General features: G+C 43.7%; 1 protein-coding gene across 2 annotated transcripts in view; it reads right to left on the reverse strand.

The window, feature by feature from the left end:
- The window catches only part of LOC138295847 (zinc finger protein 514-like), a 146,146-nt gene extending 144,381 nt beyond the window's left edge, over positions 1-1,765 (reverse strand). For both annotated transcript variants that reach the window (XM_069234425.1, XM_069234424.1), the window contains exon 1: positions 1,609-1,765. In XM_069234425.1, coding sequence (XP_069090526.1) covers positions 1,609-1,632 — 24 coding nt within the window. In that variant the 5' untranslated portion in view covers positions 1,633-1,765. The remainder of the gene's footprint in view (positions 1-1,608) is intronic.
- Positions 1,766-24,299: the final 22,534 nt, after the last annotated feature.

The following is a 24,299-nucleotide window of genomic DNA, read 5'->3' on the forward strand; positions in this document are numbered from 1 at the left end:
AATATCGTTGTTTTAATGATTTAATTTGGAGTCTTCTGTTGTTTCTCAAAGTGAAAAACCTTGGCATCATGATGCTATTACAATCGGACCAAACTAGGGTCATTTAACACTGCGATGCAATCTCTCATCAGTAAATTGTCTTAATGTTTCCCTGAAATGGCTTCAGTGGTTGAGAACATTGCCACACCAAGTTAAAATCCGAGGGCTCAGCTTTTCATTTTTCCACCGTGGATTAAAAGGATGCTATCAATTTGAATAATAGTAGCACCTGTCGTTTGGAGTGTTTCTACACTGTAAAGTGAAGTAGCAAACACTACATAAAAAGTTTAAAGTTATTGTTCTTGTATAAAGCAGCATTGACACTATCAGTTGGTATGGTTTTGACTGAACAGTTTATTATTCTTGTTTTGTGTTCTTTCCAATAATAGGATTATGGTTAGAAAAGAGTAGCTACTCAAGTATGGGTATGGCTATAGCCTTTCGATTGTCTTTAGCTAAAAATGTCTGACAAAAATGAAAAGTCTAGAGACAACTCATGTAAAGATGCCAACACCAAATCCACTACAGAGGTGGCTCTTTAGGTAAGTAAATAAAGTATCCTTTGTGACCTTGGGTGGAAAAGTCTAGCCTTTAAGAACATGGAATTGTAACAACACGTATTACAGTACTTACATATTCTACTGCTTAAACGCAAGCTGACTGACCAAATCATTATCAGAATGTTCTTAAAGATGTAATGGTTGGCTCATCGATCTCTTGCCTTATTTTTTGAGGCAGGTAAGCCACTGAAGGATCAAGCCAGATGCCTGCTCAGCTCGAGGTCCGTTTGTGCCTTGAGTCCTAAACAAGCTGAGCGATCATGTGATATCTGTACGACACTATACGTGCGAATAGACCCGATTCAGGCGGGAGTCTCACGCTTTTTTTAGCCAGAAATGACGTTATTTTGGCTATCTCCCTCCTGAAATTGCCTCTCCTTCAATAAAAGTCAAAGGGAGAAATACAATCTCCTAATTATTTTTGTTTTAAATCTCTCCACATTACAAGTGATTGGCCTATTAATTCACTAATGGAATCTTAAAGGGGGGAGCATGATTATTTCTAAGTTTTTGTTTAAACTCTATGGCTTGTAATAAATGGCTCTCCATGCTGTAATGTGATCTGATGTACTAAGGTAAAATATCTCTCCGCGTGTTAAAGAAATACACTTTTTATTAATTTTGATGAGAGGTTATCATACTTGTACACAGTGGTTGTCGCGTGATTTAGATGCCACCCACTTTCCCTACTAGGTGGAAGCAGATGCTCTTAAAGCCAAGCCAGACAATTCACTCGAATCTCAGCTGTTAATTTGTGGCTTCACCCAACTACACTTATTTTCGCCTTTACATTCAGGGGCCTGTCGTCATCACCCCCACAGAATTAAACCCGTGTAACCAGAGCTGGGCTAAAAACGTATCGTACCTCAGTTTTCACAGCCTGAATGCCACCTCATAAACCCGCTTACTTTCTCAAGCCCAGCTCCTGCAAAGGGTTCTCCGTCGTAAACTACTGGCAACATACTCGCATATGATTTTTACCACGCGCGCCCCACATGATGTCACTCACCTTATCGGACTCTTGTTGGGGCATTTCTGTATAGATACCAAGTTAAATCTTGGTTACTCGTTTCCAGAAGAAATAAGAGCACATCTGACCCCGCCGGAAAGCTACGTTCCGATTCAGAGAAACCAGAAGTAACGTTTAGACACTATCCGCTCTATTCTATTGCGCATGCCCGGAGCTATGAAGCCTAATCTCTGGGAAATGCTGTGGAACTGCATTTACTACAGCGCGTTTTGAGGACTACTTATAGTGTTTTGCCTTTACTTGCTTTTTCGGGGCTTTAGAGGTTTTGATTGGCTTAAACCTTTTTCCAATTTTATGTAGCGCGTACTCGAACGGACGGCACTGGAGAGTTCTACACGAGCACCAGTTACATTACACAAGGATGATTTCCGTGCTGCAGGCACGGGGAGATTAAGTGATCTGCTCAGAATCACAGGATCTTGAGCAGAACCTAGATCCCTAATTCCAAAGTCAGCAGACCTCACAAACTTTCTCTGCTTCTATTGGACAGTTTTAGATTGGCAGATGGGCAACTTTAGCTTGAGGAGCTCTCATTGGCTACAGTTGTGAGGGTTTGTAGTGCTTGCTGTTCTGGTGACACCGAACAGCTGACATTGTTGGCCCTTTTTTCATTTTAAAAAAAGTGATGCAGGGGGGCTCTTAATGCCCAGAGTTACAGAGAAGTTATGAACTGCCTATGTAAAAAGATGTGACCATGGGGGCTGGGGGGGGGGGGGGGGGACTCAGAGAAGCAATCACAGACAAAAGGGAGGCAGGGATTGTGAGGGAAGAAGGGGGATAAAAATACTTAGCAACCCCCGTAATCTGGGATGAAGCAGGCACCTAAGGGACTGGCCTGAGGAAAGACAGATAAGGGGGAAGCGATAGGGTAGAATGGATGATGATTGTTTTTGAGGGTGCAATCAACAATCGGATTTTTCTCAGAGAATCCTTAAAAAGTCATGCATACACCCCTTTTAGGGTGGAGCGTGCAAGCGCTCTGTTCCCTGTTGTAATCTCTCTGTGGGCTTTTAACCACGCCCATGTCACGCCCATCAGTTTGGTTGCTTCCTGGGCTTGCCTTTTAAAATTCGCTTGATTTCATTAGTGAAAGTATACGTCATGCCTTTTCCAGTGTTTAACCCTCCTAACGAGCACCTGTAAACTACTGAAAACATACAAGGCTCTGTGTTTTCCGCATGGCTTCTGGACTACTTTTTATTTTTATTTCCTACGCAGCGCAATCTTGTTCAGTACACTATTTTCCTCTGAGATGAACCCAGAAAAAACCCTGGAAAATATCTGCACTAAACACATCAACGCCTTATCAGTGGTAATAGGCGCTATATAAATACTCATATGGAAGATCTTATCTTACGGTGTAGAACACCATCCCTGCTCGGCTTCACATATTTTAACTGTCCTAAAGGATGACAGTGAGACATAATTACCCGAAATAAATACCAGCAAACCAAACATTATGGCATTTGATTTAAAAAGAACTTCCGTTGGAAGTTAAATGACACAAGTTGAGGTCGTGAAACATTACCACTGCTTGGCTGTCAGAATGTCAGCTGAACTTCGAATTGGGCATTAAAGTCGCAGTGAACATAATCGTAGGGCAGCATGAAACTATTAATGCCTCACATGGGGTATCTCTTGTTTCATGTATTTAAAATGTTTAAGTGCATCATGGGCTACTGCACTGTTATTTATGATGAACTCTTTAATTCTGCAATTGAAATAACTGAATCTCTGGATCTCCTTACTTCTCTGTGACGAACCAACTCTTGCGTACTTTTTTAAAGACTTTGACAATCGATTCCCGAGGGTCACAAATCCATTTGTTCTTTTCTTTGGAAAGAGCTATGTACAAACTATCGGGCTTTCATGTAGCTTTCTTGCAAGTGACGTGACATGCTTGTAATTTGAACCCATCCTGAGAGGGCCGATCTCTGTCATATACCGAAATTAAACGCATATATAATAGTTGTGAAGCGCTTCAGCTTTGACTCATAATTGTCTCAGGCTTTTTTGCTCTGTCCTTCACAGGAGACTCTACGTCAGCCACAGTTTCTAGGGAAAGTCACAGATAACCGACTGAGAATAAAAAGTGCTCTGGCCTACTAAGAATAAAACATGTGCTCTGTCGGGAATCTGGGCACATGCTAGCGCATCAGATCCTTGATAAGTAAACTTACAAGGAGATGCGTTTAGGTCAACAAACCTTTGGGCCACGTTCGGGGACTTCCCAGTACGAGATGTCTCTTTGGCATCACAAATCAATAATTCAATAAACCAATCAATGATCTCAATAACTAATAAGCAACCCAATCAATAACATTTAGTAAGAATCAATAAGTTGAACACACCATGACCTTTCAGTCATGAATAACCACACCAATTTAGTTAAGTGTTAGGATATTTATTTCCCTATTAGTCACAATCTAATATCATTTCTGTTAATCTCATTAGCAATCCATCTCATTAGTAACTCTTCAGATTTGCAATTAGAACGCAATTAATGCATAGAGAATATTCATTTAGTATTAACACGTCATCAATAAGAAGCAACTTAGCAAAGTCTCAGTAGTGCACGATTCAACAAAGCAAGAAACTCAGTCATTTGTCTATTTGCGTAGGATATTTGTGAACACCTTAACTAACCTCTAATTAGCATTAGCATGTTGGGCCTCATGCAAAACATTTTAGCAAACACGAATTTGGAAAACATCTAAACTATGGCCTCTATCAAAAAAGCAGTTGGTACCTAGAAAGAAAAGGCAAACAGACAATTACAATTTTTCATCAGATAGTTACCAATCCAACAGATCAGCAAACAGCGTCAGTCTTCGTCCACAGGACATCAGTCGTTTTCATCATCAGCCAAGATAAGACGGGGCAAAGTCTCAGTATAGTATAGCTAAGGAATAAGATCTTCCCTCATATGGAGGAGAAGTAAGTATCAGGTAAGGAATAGGTAGAGAATGGTTTAGAGTATCAGGACAAATAAACAGCAAAGTCTCAAAGAATGGCGGCCCCTTCTCCTTGGGTTGTGGAGTTAAATCAAAACTGCCTAATCTGCCCTTAGTTCCTCATTGGTTCATAAATGGCTCATCATTATCTCTGTCCAATAATTCTCCACACACTTCATTAGAATTTTCCACAAAACACAGTTCTCATGTCGCTGATTGGCCCATGTTATTGACGCCTTCATCGGTTGGAATGTCAGGTAAGAAAAGTTACACTTTACGCTCCAGTCAGTAGCTCCATTGTTTTCTCCTACTCCGGGCAGCCTTGCACCTGTTACGAATTACACTGTTGCATTCAGCAAGAATGTCTCCTTGAGCAAGTCGAGTCTAATGAGAAAGAATTTACTGCGGCTACACACATAACTTCTGGAAAAGTACAGTTTCGTGTCTTTCAGGAAAACAGTACATTGCATGTTAGAAAAATGCAGTTTAATATGAGACCAGGCAGCTAGGCCAAGACCCTCGCTAAGCTAAGGCCTAATGATTAACCCCTTCGCTGCCAGGCCTTTTTCCCCTCCTGTGCCAGGCCTTTTTTTGGCTATTTAGGGCAGTTCACGCTTAGGCCCTCATAACTTTTTGTCCACATAAGCTAGCCAAGCCAAATTTGCGTCCTTTTTTTTCCAACATCCTAGGGATTCTAGAGGTACCCAGACTTTGTGGGTTCCTGTGAAGGAGGCCAACAAATTAGCCAAAATACAGTGAACATTTTGTTTTTTTCAAAAAAATGGGAAAAAGTGGCTGCAGAAGAAGGCTTGTGGTTTTTTCCCTGAAAATGGCATCAACAAAGGGTTTGCGGTGCTAAAATCACCAGCTTCCCGGCTTTCAGGAACAGGCAGACTTGAATCAGAAAACCCAATTTTTCAACACAAATTTGGCATTTTACTGGGACATACCCCATTTTTACAATTTTATGTGCTTTCAGCTTCCTTCCAGTCAGTGACAGAAATGGACGTGAAACCAATGCTGGATCCCAGAAACCTAAACATTTCTGAAAAGTAGACCAAATTCTGATTTCAGCAAGGGGTCATTTGTGTAGATCCTACAAGGGTTTCCTACAGAAAATAACAACTGAAAACGAAAAATATTGAAATTGAGGTAGAAAAACAGCAATTTTTCTCTACATTTTACTCTGTAACATTTTCCTGCAATGTCAGATTTTCGAAAGCAATATACTGTTACGTCTGCTGGACTCCTCTGGTTGCAGGGATATATAGGGCTTGTAGGTTCATCAAGAACCCTAGGTACCCAGAGCCAATAAATGAGCTGCACCTTGCAGTGCATTTTCATTCTATACCGGGTATACAGTAATTCATTTGCTGAAATATAAAGAGTGAAAAATAGCTATCAAGAAAACCTTTGTATTTCCAAAATGGGCACAAGATAAGGTATTGAAGAGCAGTGATTATTTGCACATCTCTGAATTCCGGGGTGACCATACTAGCATGTGAATTACAGGGCATTTCTCAAATAGACGTCTTTTTTACACACTCTCTTATATTTGGAAGGAAAAAATGTAGGGAAAGACAAGGGGCAATAACACTTGTTTTGCTATTCTATGTTCCCCCAAATCTCCCGATAAAAATTATACCTCACTTGTGTGGGTAGGCCTAGCGCCCGCGACAGGAAATGCCCCAAAACACAACGTGGACACATCACATTTTTTTAAAGAAAACAGAGGTGTTTTTTGCAATGTGCCTACCTGTAGATTTTGGCCTCTAGCTCAGCCGGCATCTAGGGAAACCTACCAAACCTGTGCATGTTTGAAAACTAGAGACCTAGGGGAATTCAAGATGGGGCGACTTGTGGGGCTCTGACCAGGTTCTGTTACCCAGAATCCTTTGCAAACCTCGAAATTTGGCTAAAAAACACATTTTCCTCACATTTTGGTGACAGAAAGTTCTGGAATCTGAGAGGAGCCACAAATTTCCTTCCACCCAGCGTTCCCCCAAGTCTCCCGATAAAAATGATACCTCCCTTGTGTGGGTAGGCCTAGGGCCCGTGACAGGAAATGCCTCAAAACACAACGTGGACACATCACATTTTTTGAAAGAAAACAGAGGTGTTTTTTGCAAAGTGCCTACCTGTAGCTTTTGGCCTCTAGCTCAGCCGGCACCTAGTGAAACCTACCGAACCTGTGCATTTTTGAAAACTAGAGACCTAGGGGAATCCAATATGGGGTGACTTGTGGGGCTCTGACCAGGCTCTGTTACCCAGAATCCTTTGCAAACCTCACAATTTGGCTAATCCTCGGTGCCTAGTGGTTTCTGCTCACCTTGGGGGCAGATTGGAGTAGCAAAAATCGGCCTATCTGCCCCCAAGGGGGACATAAATGGTCTAAATACAATTTGCCCCACAGGGGAGCGACCCTTGCCTAATGGGTCGCTCCCCATCTCTAAAAAAACAAACAAACAAAAAAAAAAAAACTCAATTTTTTTTTGCCCTGGCATCTAGAGGTTTCTGCAGAAATGGCCTAAAATAAATTTACCGCCCCCACCCCACCAACCCCCCCTCGGCAGCGACCCTTGCCTACGGGGTCGCTCCCCCTGCGTGACATTGGCACAAAAAAAAAATCCACAAAATCCACAGTGCCTAGTGGTTTCTGCCCCCCTTGGGAACAGATTGGCATAGCAAAAATCGGCCTATCTGCCCCCAAAAAGGGCAGAAATGGCCTAAATACAATTTTCCCCTCCAGGGGAGTGACCCTTGTCCAAGGGGGTCGCTCCCCATCTATAAAACAAAAAAATAACCCCCCCCCCGGTGCCTAGTGGTTTCTGCCCCCCTTGGGGGCAGATTGGCCTAATCAAAATAGGCTGATCTGCCCCCCAGGGGGGCAGAAATGGCCTAAAATAATTCCCCCCCCCCAGGGGAGCGACCTTGCCTAAGGGGTCGCTCCCCTTGCGTGAAATACACGTAAAAAAAAAAACTCCCTGGTGTCTAGTGGTTTCTGTCCCCCTTGGGGGCAGATTGGCCTCATAAAAATAGGCCAATCTGCCCCCAAGGGGGGCAGAAATGGCCTAAATATAATTTGCCCCTAGGGGGCGACCCTTGCCTAAGGGGTCGCTCCCCACCTTCAAAAAAAAAAAAAAAAAGATCCCTGGTGCCTAGAGGTTTCTGCCCCCCCGGGGGCAGATCGGCCTAATATTAGGCCGATCTGACCCCAGTGGGGGCAGAAAAGGCCTTCCAAAAAAATGCCCCCCCTGAGAGCGACCCTTGCCCAAGGGGTCGCTCCCTTATGTCCATTTCATAAAAAAAAAAAATCCCTGGTGTCTAGTGGGCGTTTCAAAAGCCGGATTGCAAGCAATCCGGCTTTTGAAACGCTCAGAGAGACTTCAAAGGGAAGGAAATTCCTTTCCTTCCGTTTGAAGCCTCTCTGGGCCTCGATCACTTCCAGCGCGATGGGAGGAGGCCCTCTGTGATTGTCAGCGTGCAATGCACGCTGACATCACAGGGGGTTGGGGGGGTCGGGGGTGGAAGGGTTTCCCCTTCCATCCCTGCCTTGGGGGGGTGGGTGGGGAGCACAGGGGGGGGAGCGCTAGCGCTCCCCCCAGTTCCCGGGTGTAGGACGAGGTGACCTCGTCCAAGGCACCCGAGGGGTTAATGAGCAAACTCCTAATACATGACTCTAATTATGATATGCTAGTTCAAATTCAAAACATTAGTACATAATTAATTCAGCATTAATAACTTTCATTAGTCTTCGTATACATTGGTAGCCACTCCCCGTGGGAACACTTCAACGCGTGCATTATTTTCTACGTTAACACATTTTCTATGCAGCTTCATCACACAATATTTTGCATGCTTTTCATGGTATTATTGCTTTAACAGACACACTCCAACAATCCCTCCTCTGATGACTCTTGTCATCACACAAAACCTTCCCCACCAATTTTACATACTCAATCTCTTCCCTTATTGGCTTCTCCTTTGATTTTGCCCTGAATAATTTTTCCCTTTGTTTTTCTTCCCTACTCTTATTTTTTTCGGCATCTTCAATTTTATTCTTTTACTAATTTTACATGCCACCCACAATCCAAATAAGCAAGCTATAACAATTTTGTATTTTGTATTATTTTAGACAATATCCCATGCCAAATATTACTAAGCCAATTTCCCACTGAAGCAAATCTTTTTCCAACCTTTTCCCAAACACCTGGTTCTTTCAAATCCTTCAAGTGCGTACTATCCCTAGTCAAGTTAGTAAGCATACGTCTAATCCCATTACTATTATCTGGTATATACGCCAACAATGACGCTCATTATGTATCTTACAAATGCTGCCATTTTTCGCTAAAAGAATGTCTAAAGCAAGCCTGTTTTGAACAGTCAGAGCCCTCTCCGCAGCAAGTTCAGTATCCATCGGGAGTATAGCCCCAGAAAAATTTGTCAGCATGTTATCCACAATAGTAGACAACTTTCAAATCTTTATGGAATTCAGGATAACTCCCAATGAAGGAATTATCGCCCCAAATATGTCTCCTACTACAGCAGCAGCAGTTTCTCTCTTCTGTCTAGTACGATGTAATTCAGACAATTTCAGAAACCTTTTCAAATCTTCAGGTTGATATATCTTTGGGAAAACTATCCCCAACTAATATGTCCCATACCATCCCTTTGGAAGACTGTAATATGCATTAAGTCCACATATGTAATAGATCCCGGGGATTGCTGGATCCTGTCCATTTAACATGAACGTTCATTTACTCTGAAACAAAAACACATGCTTACATTCACTCACTCCAACAAACACATTGTCACAATATGATTTCGGCCAAGCTTCCCTTGTTCTCTAATCGCACCATAATCTTCACTACTAGCAAAAGCCCGTTGCTGCAATCCTTTCTCTAGTTTACCCTTCAAGGCCCTTCTTCTATCTTCCGTGTGATCTAAAAAGCTTATCTCTACGGGTGTAAGCAAGCATGTCAAATTATTGTGGTGTGCATAAGATGTACTAATTGTTACTGTCGACTCAAAGAATCCTTTAACTAACTTTATACTATAGTATCTAGCTACCCCACTCAAAGCCTCTATTATAGGCACATCAGAAAATACAAGGTCATAGTTCTGGTAAAAATATTGAATCTCTTCCTGGTTATAGAATCTTGTTAGTAACAGACTACAACTTATCCCATATGTTAGTGGCAGACTATGATAGGTAACCCTCTCTTGTACCGAAACAGGAATTTGTGTACACACAAAACAATCTTTCGCATCCAATGTGTCAACATACTCATTCAGCAAGTGATAGAAAACGTTAGTTGATAGTTCCCCTTTTGCATTAGTTCCCTCATGTAAATATTTTGTATCCAGCTCAAACCTCTCCCAAGCTGTTAGCGCAGTGGTAGTCTCAGGAATTGTAGCATTGTTAGTCCCACTCTTATCCATTAGTGTCATACCAACAACCACAACCATAATGAATATCACACACACAACTCTTAAACCAACACCCAAATATTTACAACGCCTACTCCCTCTATTATCCTCTCTAATGTTAGTCATGATCTGTAAAGAATCAAAAAGTGAAGGGTGGTTAATTCATACAACAACAGAGGATAGTCAGAATGAGTTTTTTTTCTTCTCCTTTTTTTTCTTTTTTCTTTGCAGCAGAGTCAAATAAGCGAAAGTCTTCCTTCAGCAATTATTTACAGCTTTCAGTTTCATTCCCATGGATCTTTGTCAATTCAGGTTAGCAGCTTGTCAAAGTCGGTTTTCAAAAGTCAATTCAGGTTTTCAAAGTCTCCTCCGGTAAATTCTCAGTCTCTTTTCTCAGTCTCTCAACTTCAATTTTCCTTCAATTGTTACACGAATTCAGTTTCCCCAGTCAGACTCAAGTGCCGAAGTACTGACCTGGAATTTCTCGATCAAAGCAAAACGCCAAGAACTCTTGTTGCTATTCAGCTGTCGTAGCATACACCCATTCAGGACCTGTGTACCTTCTGTTTGCTACTCTCTTTCTCTTCAACTTGCGATCACCTTGCAACTCTCCTTCACTTAGGTCTTCTTTCCTTGTTGAATCAACTTCTTCCTCTATTGCATCTTTGACAACCACTTCTCCCTTTTCACTTGAAATTCTGGCCTTTTGTCTCCTTTCAGTATCTCTCTGGTCTTTGATCTTTCCTGTGGCAACCCTTCGCCCTCCTCTGGCTCTATGGTGTCTTCTCTTGACGGACCTGCAATTTGCTCAGGAGGAGTTTGGACTCTCTGGCCCTCTTCCACCTCAACTCCTTCGCCTTCTGGGTCTGTCAAATGCTCTAGCTCATTTCCATAATCATCTGCTTCTGGGAGAACATCCCTCTGATTAGGCTCTCCTGCTGCCTCAGTTGAGATTGGCTCACCGTCACCCCTCTGGATCTCTTCTCCCTCGTCTCGTACTGGAGTGACCAAGCCATCCTCAACGGGCTCTACTTCTGTCTCAGTTCCGCTTCGATTACTCTCCGGCCCTGAGACTTCCTTCTCTGTTGTTGGTACTTTCAACAACTCAACTTCCTCATCAGTTGGACACGTCACCATTTTCGTGTGGCTGGCATGGATCCAGTTCAGAATTCCCGCACACTTCACAGCAGTAGTAGTCGTTAGTATCACTTCATATAGCCCCTTCCAACGTGGCTCCAAACACGACTTCCTTACGTGTTTCTTGATGACAACCCAGTCAGCAGCTCTCAGGTTGTGTCCTGGATCATTTATCGGTGGCAGGGTGGTAGCTTCCACCTGGTGAGAAAAAGAGCAGACCACATCAGCTAGACTCTTGCAGTAGTCCAACACCATATCATCCGTGATATTCACAAGAGCATTCGCAGGCACTACGGGCAGTCTCATAGCTCGGCCCATGAGAATCTCATGAGGGGACAATCCTGTTTTCTTGTTAGGTGTATTTCTCATTGACATTAACACCAAAGGCAATGCATCAGGCCTTTTCAAATTCGTGGCTGCACACATTTTTGCCATTCTCGACTTCAGGGTACCATTCATCTGCTCCAATAGTCCTGATGCTTCAGGGCAGTAACTACAATGCAACTTCTGCTCAATGTTCAATGCTGCACACAGCAACTTAACCACCTCGTTGTTGAAGTGACTTCCCCTATCTTAAGAGATTCTTAAGAGATCAGAAACCCGAAACGTGGTATCAATTCCCTAAGCAGTAGCTTTGCTACGGTGAGGCCGTCATTCCTACGCGTAGGGTATGCTTCAATCCAGTGACTAAACATACACACAATCACCAACACATATCTCAAACCTCCACACACTGGCATCTCAACAAAATCCAATTGCATTCTGCTAAATGGACCTCCAGCTCTCTCAATGTAGCTTAAATTCACCACTGTCCCTTTCCCCGCATTTATCTATTGACAGATGATACACATATGACAAATCACTTCTGCAGCTTGTCTGAACTTCGGGTTAAACCAATCAATTAAAAAAAACCTGATCATGGCATCCCTCCCAATATGTGCTTGACAATGGTAAAACATTGCAAACTGTGACAAAAGACTGTTCGGCGGGACAATTTTCCCTTTGTTTGAGACCCACAAGTCATCTGGCCTTTGTACGCATTGCATTCTAACCCAAGAATGCTTCTCATCTTTGCTGGCATGTCCCTGCAACAATCTCAACTCTTCTAACGTGTCAATCACCCTTAATGCGTAACCTGTGCATGTCTCATTTTCTCTTTCAGGTAACAATTCCCACTGATCCTTAAACGATATACAGTTCGGTGCGCAAAACTTTGCGACTTGATCCGCATATCCATTTCCCATTGAAACAAAATCTTGTGACTTCAGGTGTGCACTGCATTTCACCACGGCAATTTCATGAGGTAACTGAATCACATGCAACAACTCCTTAATTCTCTCACCATTTTTCACTGGCGAAGCAGAAGTCAAGAAACCCCTCTGTGACCACAGTTGACCAAAGTCATGGACAATGCCGAATCCATACCTGCTATCAGTATAGATAGTCACTCTCAACTGGGCAGTAGTAAGAGCAACCAATTCAGCTACTTGAGCAGAATGTACTCTTTGAAGCCAAGACGCTTCCATAATACCAGAAATCATACATACAGCATATCTGGCTCTCAGCACTCCTACTGAGTCTCTCAAACATGAGCCATCGACAAAGATAATTTGGTTATTTTCTCCCAATTGGGTATCTTTAATATAAGGCCTCGGTTTGGTGCACATTTCTGTTACCTCAAGACAATCATGCTCTACATCTGCGACATTTTCAACCTCTGTGTTTTCACTTGGAAGCAAAGTTGCCGGGTTCAACACTGTACATCTTTTCAACGTTACATCTGGTGACCCCAATATAATCATTTCATATTTTGTCAATCTTGCATTTGTCATGTGCTGCGTTTTAGTACGGGTCAACAGGATTTCAACTGAGTGAGGGGCCATGACTGTTAGAGGACGTCCCATCACTATGCCTTCACACTGTGTGAGGCTTTGTCCAACTGCTGCTACTGCGCGCAGACAACCCGGTAAGGCTGCTGCGACTGGGTCCAACTTAGCTGAAAAATATGCTACCGGTCAGTTTACACCTCCATGGACCTGTATCAGGACAGACAAAGAACATGCATCACGTTCATGACAGAACAGAACAAAAGGCTTAGTGTAATTAGGCATACCTAAAGCTGGAGCCCTGCACATGCTCTCTCAAGTCAGTAAACGCTTTAATTTCCTTCTCTCCCAACACTATGACATCCGCCCCTCTTTGACCGTCAGTCTCACCAATGGCTTGGCGATGACTGAGAAACTTGGGATCCACTGACGACAGTAACCCACCATTCCTAGAAACATCCTAACATCTCTCTGTGTTGTTGGGGGATTCATCTGTAATAGTGCAGTCACTCTTTCTCTGGATAACTGCCTCGACCCTTTCTCATTTTGATGACCCAAGTACTTCACCTCTTTCTGACAATATTGCAATTTCGTTGGGGACACTTTGTGTCCGTTCTTACCCAGGTGATTCAGTAAGGCAATCGAATCATACTTGCACTCATCCCTTGTTTTAGATGCGATCAACAAATCATCAATGTACTGCACTAGAGTCGATTGAAAAGGGAATTCCAATGACTCCAAATCCTTCTTCAGTATTTGATTGAATATGGAAGGTGACTCAGAAAACCCTTGAGGAATTCAACACCAACTGTTAACCTTATCCAGGAATTTAAAACTGAAGAGAAATTGGCTGTCCTCATGAAGAGGCACAGAAAAGAACACTTGGGACAGATCAATTACTGTGAACCACTCTGCATCCCATGGAATCTGAAACATGATCACAGCTGGATTTGGCACCACTGGGCAACATTTCACCACTATGTCATTGATCTTTCTCAAATCTTGGACAATTCGAACCTTCCCACAATGCTTTCTCAGTCCCATTATTGGTGAATTACACGGACTGCTCATCACTTCTTTCAAGACTCCTTGTTTCAGAAAGTCTGCAATTAATTGCGCCACCTTTATAAGGACATCTTGCACCATATGATATTGCGGTATCTGGGGGAACGCATCATTTGGCTTTACACTGACTTTAACTGGTTCTGCTCCTCTTATCAGTCATACTTCTTTCCCTGTCAAGTCCCACACCTTCTCTTGGACTGTTCCCTGCAAGTCTGCCGGGAGATCAGCCACTGTGAACATCGGGAAGAAGTTAATCAGAGGATATTCCTCGTCTGTAGCCTCCGTTTCAGGCTCTGAAACCTGCTCCTCTTCTCCTTCATCATCACTGTTTGTCTGAACCTCACTTCCCTCATTGGAACAGTTGATAGAACACCTTGGGGGTTATTACAACTTTGGAGGAGGTGTTAATCTGTCCCAAAAGTGACGGTAAAGTGACGGATATACCACCAGCCGTATTACGAGTCCATTATATCCTATGGAACTCGTAATACGGCTGGTGGTATATCCGTCACTTTACTGTCACTTTTGGGACGGATTAACACCTCCTTCAAAGTTGTAATAACCCCCCTTGTTTTGTACAGTAAGTCTCTTCCCAGTAGGGACACAGGACTTGAATCACAGACCACAAATCTGTGCAATCCCTGGAAAGTGCCAAGCTCAACCTGAACCGGATCTGTGATCGGGTTCGTCAGAAGTTGATTTGCTACTCCTACTACCTTAACTGTATGTCCCGAAAGAGGCAGTTTCTGAACCTCTTCACTTCTGACTGTAGAACGTGTAGCTCCTGTGTCAACCAAGAATTAAACCTTGTGACCCATTACTTTCCCCTGAACATAGGGCCCTTTCTTGTCTACCTCTAAGGACGCTGCAAGCCTACACTCCTCACTATCTGAACTCTCATCAGACCATTCATTGTTTATTCCATTCTCCCCACGCAATGGGAACTGGTGCACTATGTTATTTTGACTCATCCTTTGACCTGTGACCTGTTGAGGAAGCATCACCTGTTGCTGTTCCATTGGCACTGAAGGCACTTGCATTTGCTGTCTAGGTACCATGGGAACCTGCTGTTGCATTTGTTGTAACTGCATCGGCTGTATACGTGGCATCTGCACCTGCTGCATGGATTGAAAACCCTGCATCTTATTCACATTATTCTGAAAGTTCAGATTAGGACCTCTCAGCCTCGGTCCCTTCACATTTTGAAATTAACTGACATCATTCCTTTGTTGAATGACACCCTCCTGTACCATCATCGGGCATTCCCGTTTCCAATGTCCAACGACCCCGCAAGCATGACAAGGTAACATCTCCTTCATTCCCTGTACATCGTTTTGAACTACTACAGTGTTCAAATCTGACTTCTGTTCACAAAACCTCCTCAACCTCTGTCTCTTACTTGTGCCTGAAACATCCCGTTTCCTTGCGGCTGTTGCACCATCTGCTGTAGACAACCTCCCTGCATCCCTGACTGTGCTGCCTTAATCTGCATCACCATCGCTTTCTCCTTCAACTTTCTCTACTTTAACTCAGTCTTGTCACTACAGTACTTCGCATACTGCAACACCTCATCAATCGGCTTTGCTTGCCAGCAAATCAAGTGACTCTTAATCATCTGGCTAATCTCAGGTCTCAACCCTTCAACAAACCTAAACACAAGGTGATTCATGTCCTTCGCCTCAACAACCTCTATACCACTGCTGTGCTTGAACGCCTTCAACAGCCTCTCATAATAGGCATGTATCGACTCCTTGGCTTCCTGAGCCGTCCGATCAATCTTTTGCCAATCAATATTCTTCGGCGAAACTCTCAATTTCAAAAATTCGATCACCTTGTAGTAATACTCCATCATCCTCAGGAGACGGTGCTCCTGTGATTCTGTCCCTTGCCGGTTCCTCAGTCGGCCAATCCACACCCCTTTTGCACTCAAGCCACAAGTCAGCTGGAACTATGATCTCAAAGAGAGTATTCAGGTCTTCCCAGAGACATTTTGCAAGTTTCACAAACCTGTCCGTCTGCTGATACCACTCTATTGGCTTCTCCCTCAGCCTGGGAAAGTAATTCGTAAATGACAGAATATCACCTCTAGTCCACGGCACTTGGACAAGAACCCCTCCGGCAGTCTCTCTCATTGGTAACATCTTTACCGTACCGGTATCCAGTAAGGTTTTTGCTGGCTGCCCTATGCAGTCACTTTTCCTCTTGTCTCTTTACTTCGCCCATCTGCCTTCCCACTTTTCTAAGGCTCCCCAAACTTGTGGACTCTGCAGTATTTCCTTGAGGTGTGCCTTCATCCCAGTAGAGCTCATGTGTTCAAAATCCTTAGGCTCAAAGTCTAACCTGTAACTCCCCTTCAGATGTTTGGTATTTTCTAAATCTATTCCATATTTATCTGCCAAATTTGCCAACCTCTGGTGCTCACTTCTTTAGTTATCTTTGACACAAGTATCTCAATTCTGCTTCCGAGTATGACACTAACCTGTTCACTCCCATGCTCCCTTCAACAAGTTCATTTGCCTCCATGCCCAACCTCACAAAATTCAGGTGTTCTTCTCCTTCCGCTGTCCCTGCAGTTACAGGAACAGTCTGTGGAGTATTAAGGTTGTCTAACCAGTCAGTCAGCTGTTGTGCTGTTAAACCTTGTAATGAGATATTCCCAGCCTGCGCTAAAGGTGTCTGCGGTATATTCACACTCGAGATTTGCAGAGTTAACAATCTCGAACCTGTCTGTCTCATTGCTTCTGGAGGAGCCCCAATCGGACTGAAGTCTAACAGGGATTTAGATCCTTCAAATGTCGGTTCCACTGGAGTCATTCCTTGGGAGCTTCCTACGAACCCTCCTCTTGTCATATCTTGAGTCATTATCCCTTGATCACATACACTAGGCTTCGCCTGCGCATACAATGGTACTGGTGGACCAACTGTAATGGGCAAAGATATGGCTTCTGGCTTCTGCCTGCTTCCCAAAACCTGTGGAGTATTAACTCCCATATTCTGGTTCATTACTGGTACCATGGTTGACTGCGGTCCTGTGACCGAAGTATAATTCAGAATCATTTGTTGCTGTACCTGGGGCAGTAAAGGTGGAGTGGGATCAGTCTGAATCAACTTTGGTCCTCCATATGCTTGCTGTGTCGGCACCATCAGATTTGTGGTAGTCTCTAAAATTGGGACATCAGGGTAAAGTCGCTGAACCTGCGGTGGTTGCAGCTGAGATTGCATACCGTGGGCAGTGGACACGCTAAAATTATTCTGCACCAGAACTGGTGTTGGGACAGGACTAACCTGTACCGGATTCGTTGTCACCTTCTCTTGTGACGCACCTGCAGGACTGTACTAGTGCTCGGTCTATTGTCATCTATTGCATATGGCGGTGGTCGGTCATTCAGTAACTGATTAAGGAACTCATCATCGTCTGAGTCATCTACCTCTGACCAGGGCTTCCTAGCCTCTTTGTCTTTGGAAGGACTTTTGTCAGTCTTGCTAGTGGCTTTCCCCCCTTTGTCTTCACCTTCTTGAGCTATTTCTGGAAACAGCCTGACCCCATCTATCGTCTCTCTCCTCCAAACTCTCTGTGCACTGTCCCACCTAGCCTCTGCTAGTGTCTTTTCTGCTTTCCTCATTCTCCTCTCAAATTTCTGTTGCTGTTGTTGTATTGCCATCAGTTCCCAAATTGCTAATGCCTCAAACTGTGCAGGCCTCGGGGTGGCTTCAGCTCATTTAGCACCCTCTGCAAATTTTTCAAAACCCTCAAATTGACTGTTCCGTGCTCCGGAAACGCCAAACACTCTTCTTTATCTGTAGCTTTGCACCATTGCTTTAGCCAAAGACATGGCGCGACACCCTTTTCCTCCATTACAGCATAAGCCGGTGTATCCTCTGGCGGTGTTACTTCCCCTACACTCGCTGTAATATATACGTCTCCGCTCAAAGCCCTCTTTCTTTTATTTTGTTCACAATCGAATCAGGAAGTGACTTTAATTCCCAGAACTCTCTTTGCCTACCTTCTCAACCAATTGCCTCTCACGGACGGCTGCCAATCCGTGCACGACCCTTCTCACTAACCAACCTATCCCAGCGCGGCTCCAATGATGTCACACTCACACACACACTGCGGCTGACAAAGTCTTGCAACTTGTCTTCCCACTCTCAGGTTCACACAAAACGAATGCAATATATTGCGAGCACCAACAAAAACAAACTCAAATTTGCCGGTATACTACAGGAAAGGGTAACACAATTGCTTCAGAACTTTACAGAGATTTCGCCTAGCCTCGGCCGCTACTCTCTCCTTCTCAGATCCCGCACTCCCAAGCAAAATTTGACCCGCAAATTTTACTCTCGACTTGTCAATGGGTCGTTCTAGTGCACTTTGGAAATCACCAAATCTTCATCGAAGTTTTCATTCACTCACTTTGACTCAAACTCGACCTGTCGATTTCACCATCAATCCATTAAACCGCGCAAATTACAACATGAACCAAGTGTCTCATACACTTATCAATATACTCCGGAGTCCGTACATCATCAATAACCAAGTGGACAATTTTTTAGCACAAAGCGCCACACTCACGTGAAGTTCGCCGACTTCCCTACTCTCATACTGCGGAGTATGCACACTCCTACTAAAACATCATCATCTGGTCTAAAATCCTCACAAGCTTCACAATTCACCTGCGGTATGCATAAGCTGTGCAAGCGCAAAACCTACTTCATTCACACTGTCACTAGAATGACGAGAACATACTCAAACTCCCTTCAGCAAGCTTTGAGATTCCGGGAAAGTCATTTGGGACTTAGGGGCACATCATCTCTCCAATTTGCATCATTGAAAAGAACAATTTGTTCCAAATCCAGTTTTCTGATACACCTTGCTTACTTCCAAACCACGCTCATCAATTCATCAATTCCTACCAGACCTTTTGAACCATCAACTCTATTCGTTATCAACCCGTGATCTTCCGTACTGGGGCCCCAAAGGGCCAAACTGTCCTCTGCTAGCAGGCACTGCTAACGCGTCAGAGCCTTGATAAGTAAACTTATAAGGAGACACGTTTAGGTCGACGAACCTTTGGGCCACGTTCGGGGACTTCCCAGTACGAGATGTCTCTTTGGCATCACAAATCAATAGTTCAATAAACCAATCAATGATCTCAATAACTAATAAGCAACCCAATCAATAACATTTAGTAAGAATCAATAAGTTGAACACACCATGACCTTTCAGTCATGAATAACCACACCAATTTAGTTAAGTGTTAGGATAGTTATTTGCCTATTAGTCACAATCTAATATCATTTCTGTTAATCTCATTAGCAATTCATCTCATTAGTAACTCTTCAGATTTGCAATTAGAATGCAATTAATCAATGCATAGAGAATATTCATTCAGTATTAACATGTCATCAATAAGAAGCAACTTAGCCAAAGTCTCAGTAGTACACGATTCAACAAAGCAAGAAACTCAGTCATTTGTCTATTTGCGTAGGATATTTGTGAACACCTTAACTAACCTCTAATTACCATAAGCATGTTGGGTTTCATGCAAAACATTTTAGCAAACATGAATTTGGAAAACATCTAAACTATGGCCTCTATCAAAAGAGCAGTTGGTACCTAGAAAGAAAAGGCAAACAGACAATTAAATTTTTTCATCAGATAGTTACCAATCCAACAGATCAGCAAACAGCGTCAGTCTTCCTCCTCAGGACATCAGTCGTTTTCATCATCAGCCAAGATAGGACAGGACAAAGACTCAGTATAGTATAGCTAAGGAATAAGATCTTCCCTCATATGGAGGAGAAGTAAGTATCAGGTAAGGAATAGGTAGAGAATGGTTTAGAGTATCAGGACGAATAAACAGCAAAGTCTCGAAGAATGGCAGCCCCTTCTCCTTGGGTTGTGCAGTTAAATCAAAACTGCCTAATCTGCCCTTAATTCCTCATTGGTTCTTAATTGGCGCATCGTTATCTCTGTCCAATAATTCTCCATGCACTTCATTAGAATTTTCCCCAAAACACAGTTCTCATGTCACTGATTGGCCCATGTTATTGACGTCTTCCTCGGTTGGAATGTCAGGTAAGAAAAGTTACACTTTACGCTCCAGTCAGTAGCTCCATTGTTTTCTCCTACTCCAGGCAGCCTTGCACCTGTTATGAATTACACTGTTGCATTCAGCAAGAATGTCTCCTTGAGCAAGTCGAGTCTCATGAGAAAGAATTTACTACGGCTACACACATAACTTCTGGAAAAGTACAGTTTTGTGTCCTTCAGGAAAACAGCACGTTGCATGTTAGAAAAATGCAGTTTAATATGAGACCATGCAGCTAGGCCCAGACCCTCGCTAAGCTAAGGCCTAATGATTAATGAGTAAACTACTAATACATGACTCTAATTATGATATGCTAGTACAAATTCAAAACATTAGTACATAATTAATTCAGCATTAATAACTTTCATTAGTCTTCGTATACATTGTTAGCCACTCCACGTGGGCACATTTCAGCGGGTGCTATATTTTCCATGTTAACACATTTTCTATGCAGCTTCATCACACAATACATTTAAAGCTTTTCATGTTATTATTGCTTTAAAAGACACACTCCAACACACACTATTGGGTGAAACATTTGTGTAGATTGTGCGCCTTGACAATTGAATCCCACAACACAAAAGCTGCACATGCGCCGCTCAATGGGACTGCATCCCAGAGAGATTTTCTCGAAAGTAGACTAACAGTTACTACTGCATTTTCACTGTGACTAAGAGGTTTAGATGTCTCCCACTGTGCCAGCATGGTTACTTTTTAAGGTCAGGCGCGCAAGCACTCTGGCCCCTGTTGAAATCTCTGTGTGTCCTTTTAACCACGCCCATGTCACATCCATCAGTTTGGATGGTTCGTGGGCTTTCCTTTTTTAAATTCGCTTGATTTCATTAGTAAAAGGCATGTACTGTATACGTCATGTCTTTTCCGGTGTTTAGCCCTCTTCGAGAGCACCGGTAAACTACCGAAAACATACAAGGCTCTGTGTTTTCCGCATGGCTTCTGGACTACTTTTTTCTTTTTATTTCCTACGGAGTGTGCTCTCGCTGAGCAGGAGTCGAGCGCTTTGCATGACATCGACCCTGTTACATGGATAATTACATTTGACTGCAAGCGAACTTCTGTTTCCTTTTGTGTGTCTCCTCCACGCTTATGGCGGCCATCAGGTTGCTTATGTGAAACTGTTTTACTTTTCATTTTCAGTTTATGTGGCAGGAAAAATCCGTTTAGTAGTTTACAACACTAATAGCTCCAACTCGAGCAAATGCAAGACACATTGCATTGCAAATGTTTGTTAAAAAATATAACCTTGACATTCAAAAACCTAACAACTACAGACCCATGGCAAACAGACCATTCCTAGGCAAACTTATAGAAAGAGCAGCTGTGACCCTGATTTTACAATTAATTGAAGACAATTGCGTCAGTGGCGGCCCCTTGTCAACGGGGGTGTTGGGGTTGGGGGGCAAGAGGGGTCTGTATTAAAAAAACAAAAACAGAAAAAAATAAAACTTACCTCTATGTTGGGAGAGACAATTTCGTATCTCCCTCCATCCTCCTCGGACCCCTGGGAGCACAAGGCTTCCACACTCCCCTCAAATCACGACGCTGCTGTCAACAGCATGACAGCAGCATCGTGACTGGTCTGGCTTTGTCGCTCTGACAGGGAGTAGGGCCCTGTGCACCTTCTCCTCCCAGCTGTTCAGTACCGCCGGGTAGAGAAATCCAAAGTGTGCATGACTGTTTGGCTGGCCGAACACGGCCAGCCAAAGCATCGTGCTCACATATGTGCACTCACATCTCTGCCTCCAGCCCTCCTTCTCCTCCAGCCCCGCCCTAAACTGGCTCCAGAGGAAAAATAAAATGATAATAATGTTTAGTTATTATCATTTTATTTTACCCTTTCGTCCAGTGCATAAAGCAGTGGGGCGACGTTCCTGTGCCTTAGCGGAGGAGCCACTGCTGAATTCCATGCTTTCTAACTTCCAACTTGAATTCTGTGCAGGAAGAGTCACTGAATTAGCTTTAATCTCTAAGTGAACTTACGTGACATAGGCAAGAAGGAAGAAAAAGGAAGGTCTTTGAAATAAATTATTTGCCTAGGACCACACAATTTGGTCAAGCAGGGAAGTTTTGATTAAGCCCAGGTTTTCTGGTTTCACATTGGGCAATTCCGGCATGAGCTGTCTCCCTTTTTTATCAAAGTTTAATGCCATGTCTTGAATTCATTGCACTTGTGCTTAAGTGTGCATGACAGGCAGTAGACACATGAAAATGTGGTTTATTTTGGGGGCAAGGTTCCAGTAGCACATCAAACTAAGCCACAGCGAGCATACTGCTTGAGCCTTCAGTGGCTTGACCACTTCTAGGAAACAAGGGAGGTTAGGTGGTACACAAAGGAAAGTGTGCAATGAGTGCTGAGAGAACGCATTGTAGGAAGGTAGGGAAAGTGCTGTGGACCATCAGGCTGGGAGTGGATAAGGTGGAGACAATGGAATTAAGAGTGGGTGGAGTTCTCAAGATTCCCAGATTAGGGGAGTGGGGCCAACCCCCGATTGAGCATGGTCCACCCTTATAGTGCTCCCGGGCATGATCTGCGTAGCCCATGAATGAACTGTCCTGATGGAGAAAGGCAGCCAAAGACCAGTGGGTGAAGCCATGGAGATCACCTACTGATGCTAGGGACACCCATCGCCCTGTGAAAGAACTGATGTAGCTCTGCTAGCCACAAACACCTTTGGTGGCCATTGCTGGTGCGAATCGGCCCACATATGCCAGAGCCAGGGCCTCCATTGACGGACATCCCCGCAGCCTCTGACATCAGCCGGCAATTCCCCATGGCCCTGCCAGCATGTATCCCACAAACCTCAAGGAACTATGAGGGGTCACCTTCTGCTGTACTCTATGCGGGCCCACCATGTAACTGTTGCCATGGGAGCATGTTCCCACCCTGGTAGAAGGAGATTTCTGGAGGTGAGCTACTTAAGCGTATAGCCCGATTTGTTTGCAATCTTTCCCTTTTACTCACCACACTCCCTCACTAGAGTGCCTACATAAACAACCCCTGCAATTTTTTGCTAAAGCAGCTTTTCCCCCCTTTTTTTTTCTTTCTTTTCTCTGTATGCTCTGGCTGTGTTGACTCAGGGGTCAAGATGCCTCTACTTGGAACTCACCTTTTTTTGGAGTGCTGCTTCTTTCAGTATTGAGCGCTGATTGTAGAGAATTTGGGGGCATCAGCACTAGTCCCACCACAGTGAACATGGTACCCTCTTCGGCAGAATCACCTGTCCTATGTATTGCGTCCTTGTGTTGATTTGATCTGTGGTCTACGCATCTATGATGCTCATAAGACCATGTGCCTGTCACCCCTGCCCACTTGCCTTCTGGAGGGAAGAACTATCCCTATTTTCTGTCATCTTTAGTAACAGCCAATGGACCACCAACTGTCTATCGGAGTACTCACCCTGCAGCTTCGTAAGGAGGAGGTACGTTTCACGACAGCAATTACAACACATTTCTTGTCTCCTACTCTCTGCTCGATTTGATGCAGAAGGCAAGGCGACTCCTCAACTTCTTTTTTGGAAGCAATAAATAACTTTAAATCTCCAACGCCATCAACTATATGGCTCTACCCAAATCCCACCTAACGCACTGGATACCCTGAGACGTGAACTGGCCAAAATTAGAATTCTGTATAACTGAAGTCAATGCCTCTGTGGCAAATACCACCACTGAAGTTCACTCCCTGCAAATGGACATTGCTGCTTTTCACAAATGGCTGGATGCCACTGATTCTAGACTCCAGGAGGAGAAAACACATCTGGATGGCCTATCAGAATGAGGCACAGACATTTACCACATGAAACAAAATTTGATAGGCTTGGAGGTTAGGAACTATGGGTACAACATCAGGATCATTGGTCTGCCGGAAATATCGGAGGGCTTCTCAGCTTTCCTCTGCCAATTCCTCCCCAAACTCATGAAACATACCTTCAACCCACCTCTGGAACTCCACAGGGCTCACAGGGTTAGAAGGCGATTCTCCTGAAATTCCAATTTGCCCAGTCCTATCTTCACATGCTTCCTACATCATGAGGAGGCCCTCAAGTTATCAACTTGGCAAAACAACATGGGGCTTATGTGTATGAAGGCCATTGGGTGTACATATAGGTGGACTTTTCGTATGACACCAATGTTAAGAGGAAGAAATTCTG

The sequence above is a fragment of the Pleurodeles waltl genome, chromosome 5, assembly GCF_031143425.1.
Source record: "Pleurodeles waltl isolate 20211129_DDA chromosome 5, aPleWal1.hap1.20221129, whole genome shotgun sequence".
NCBI classification, from domain to species: Eukaryota; Metazoa; Chordata; class Amphibia; order Caudata; family Salamandridae; genus Pleurodeles; species Pleurodeles waltl.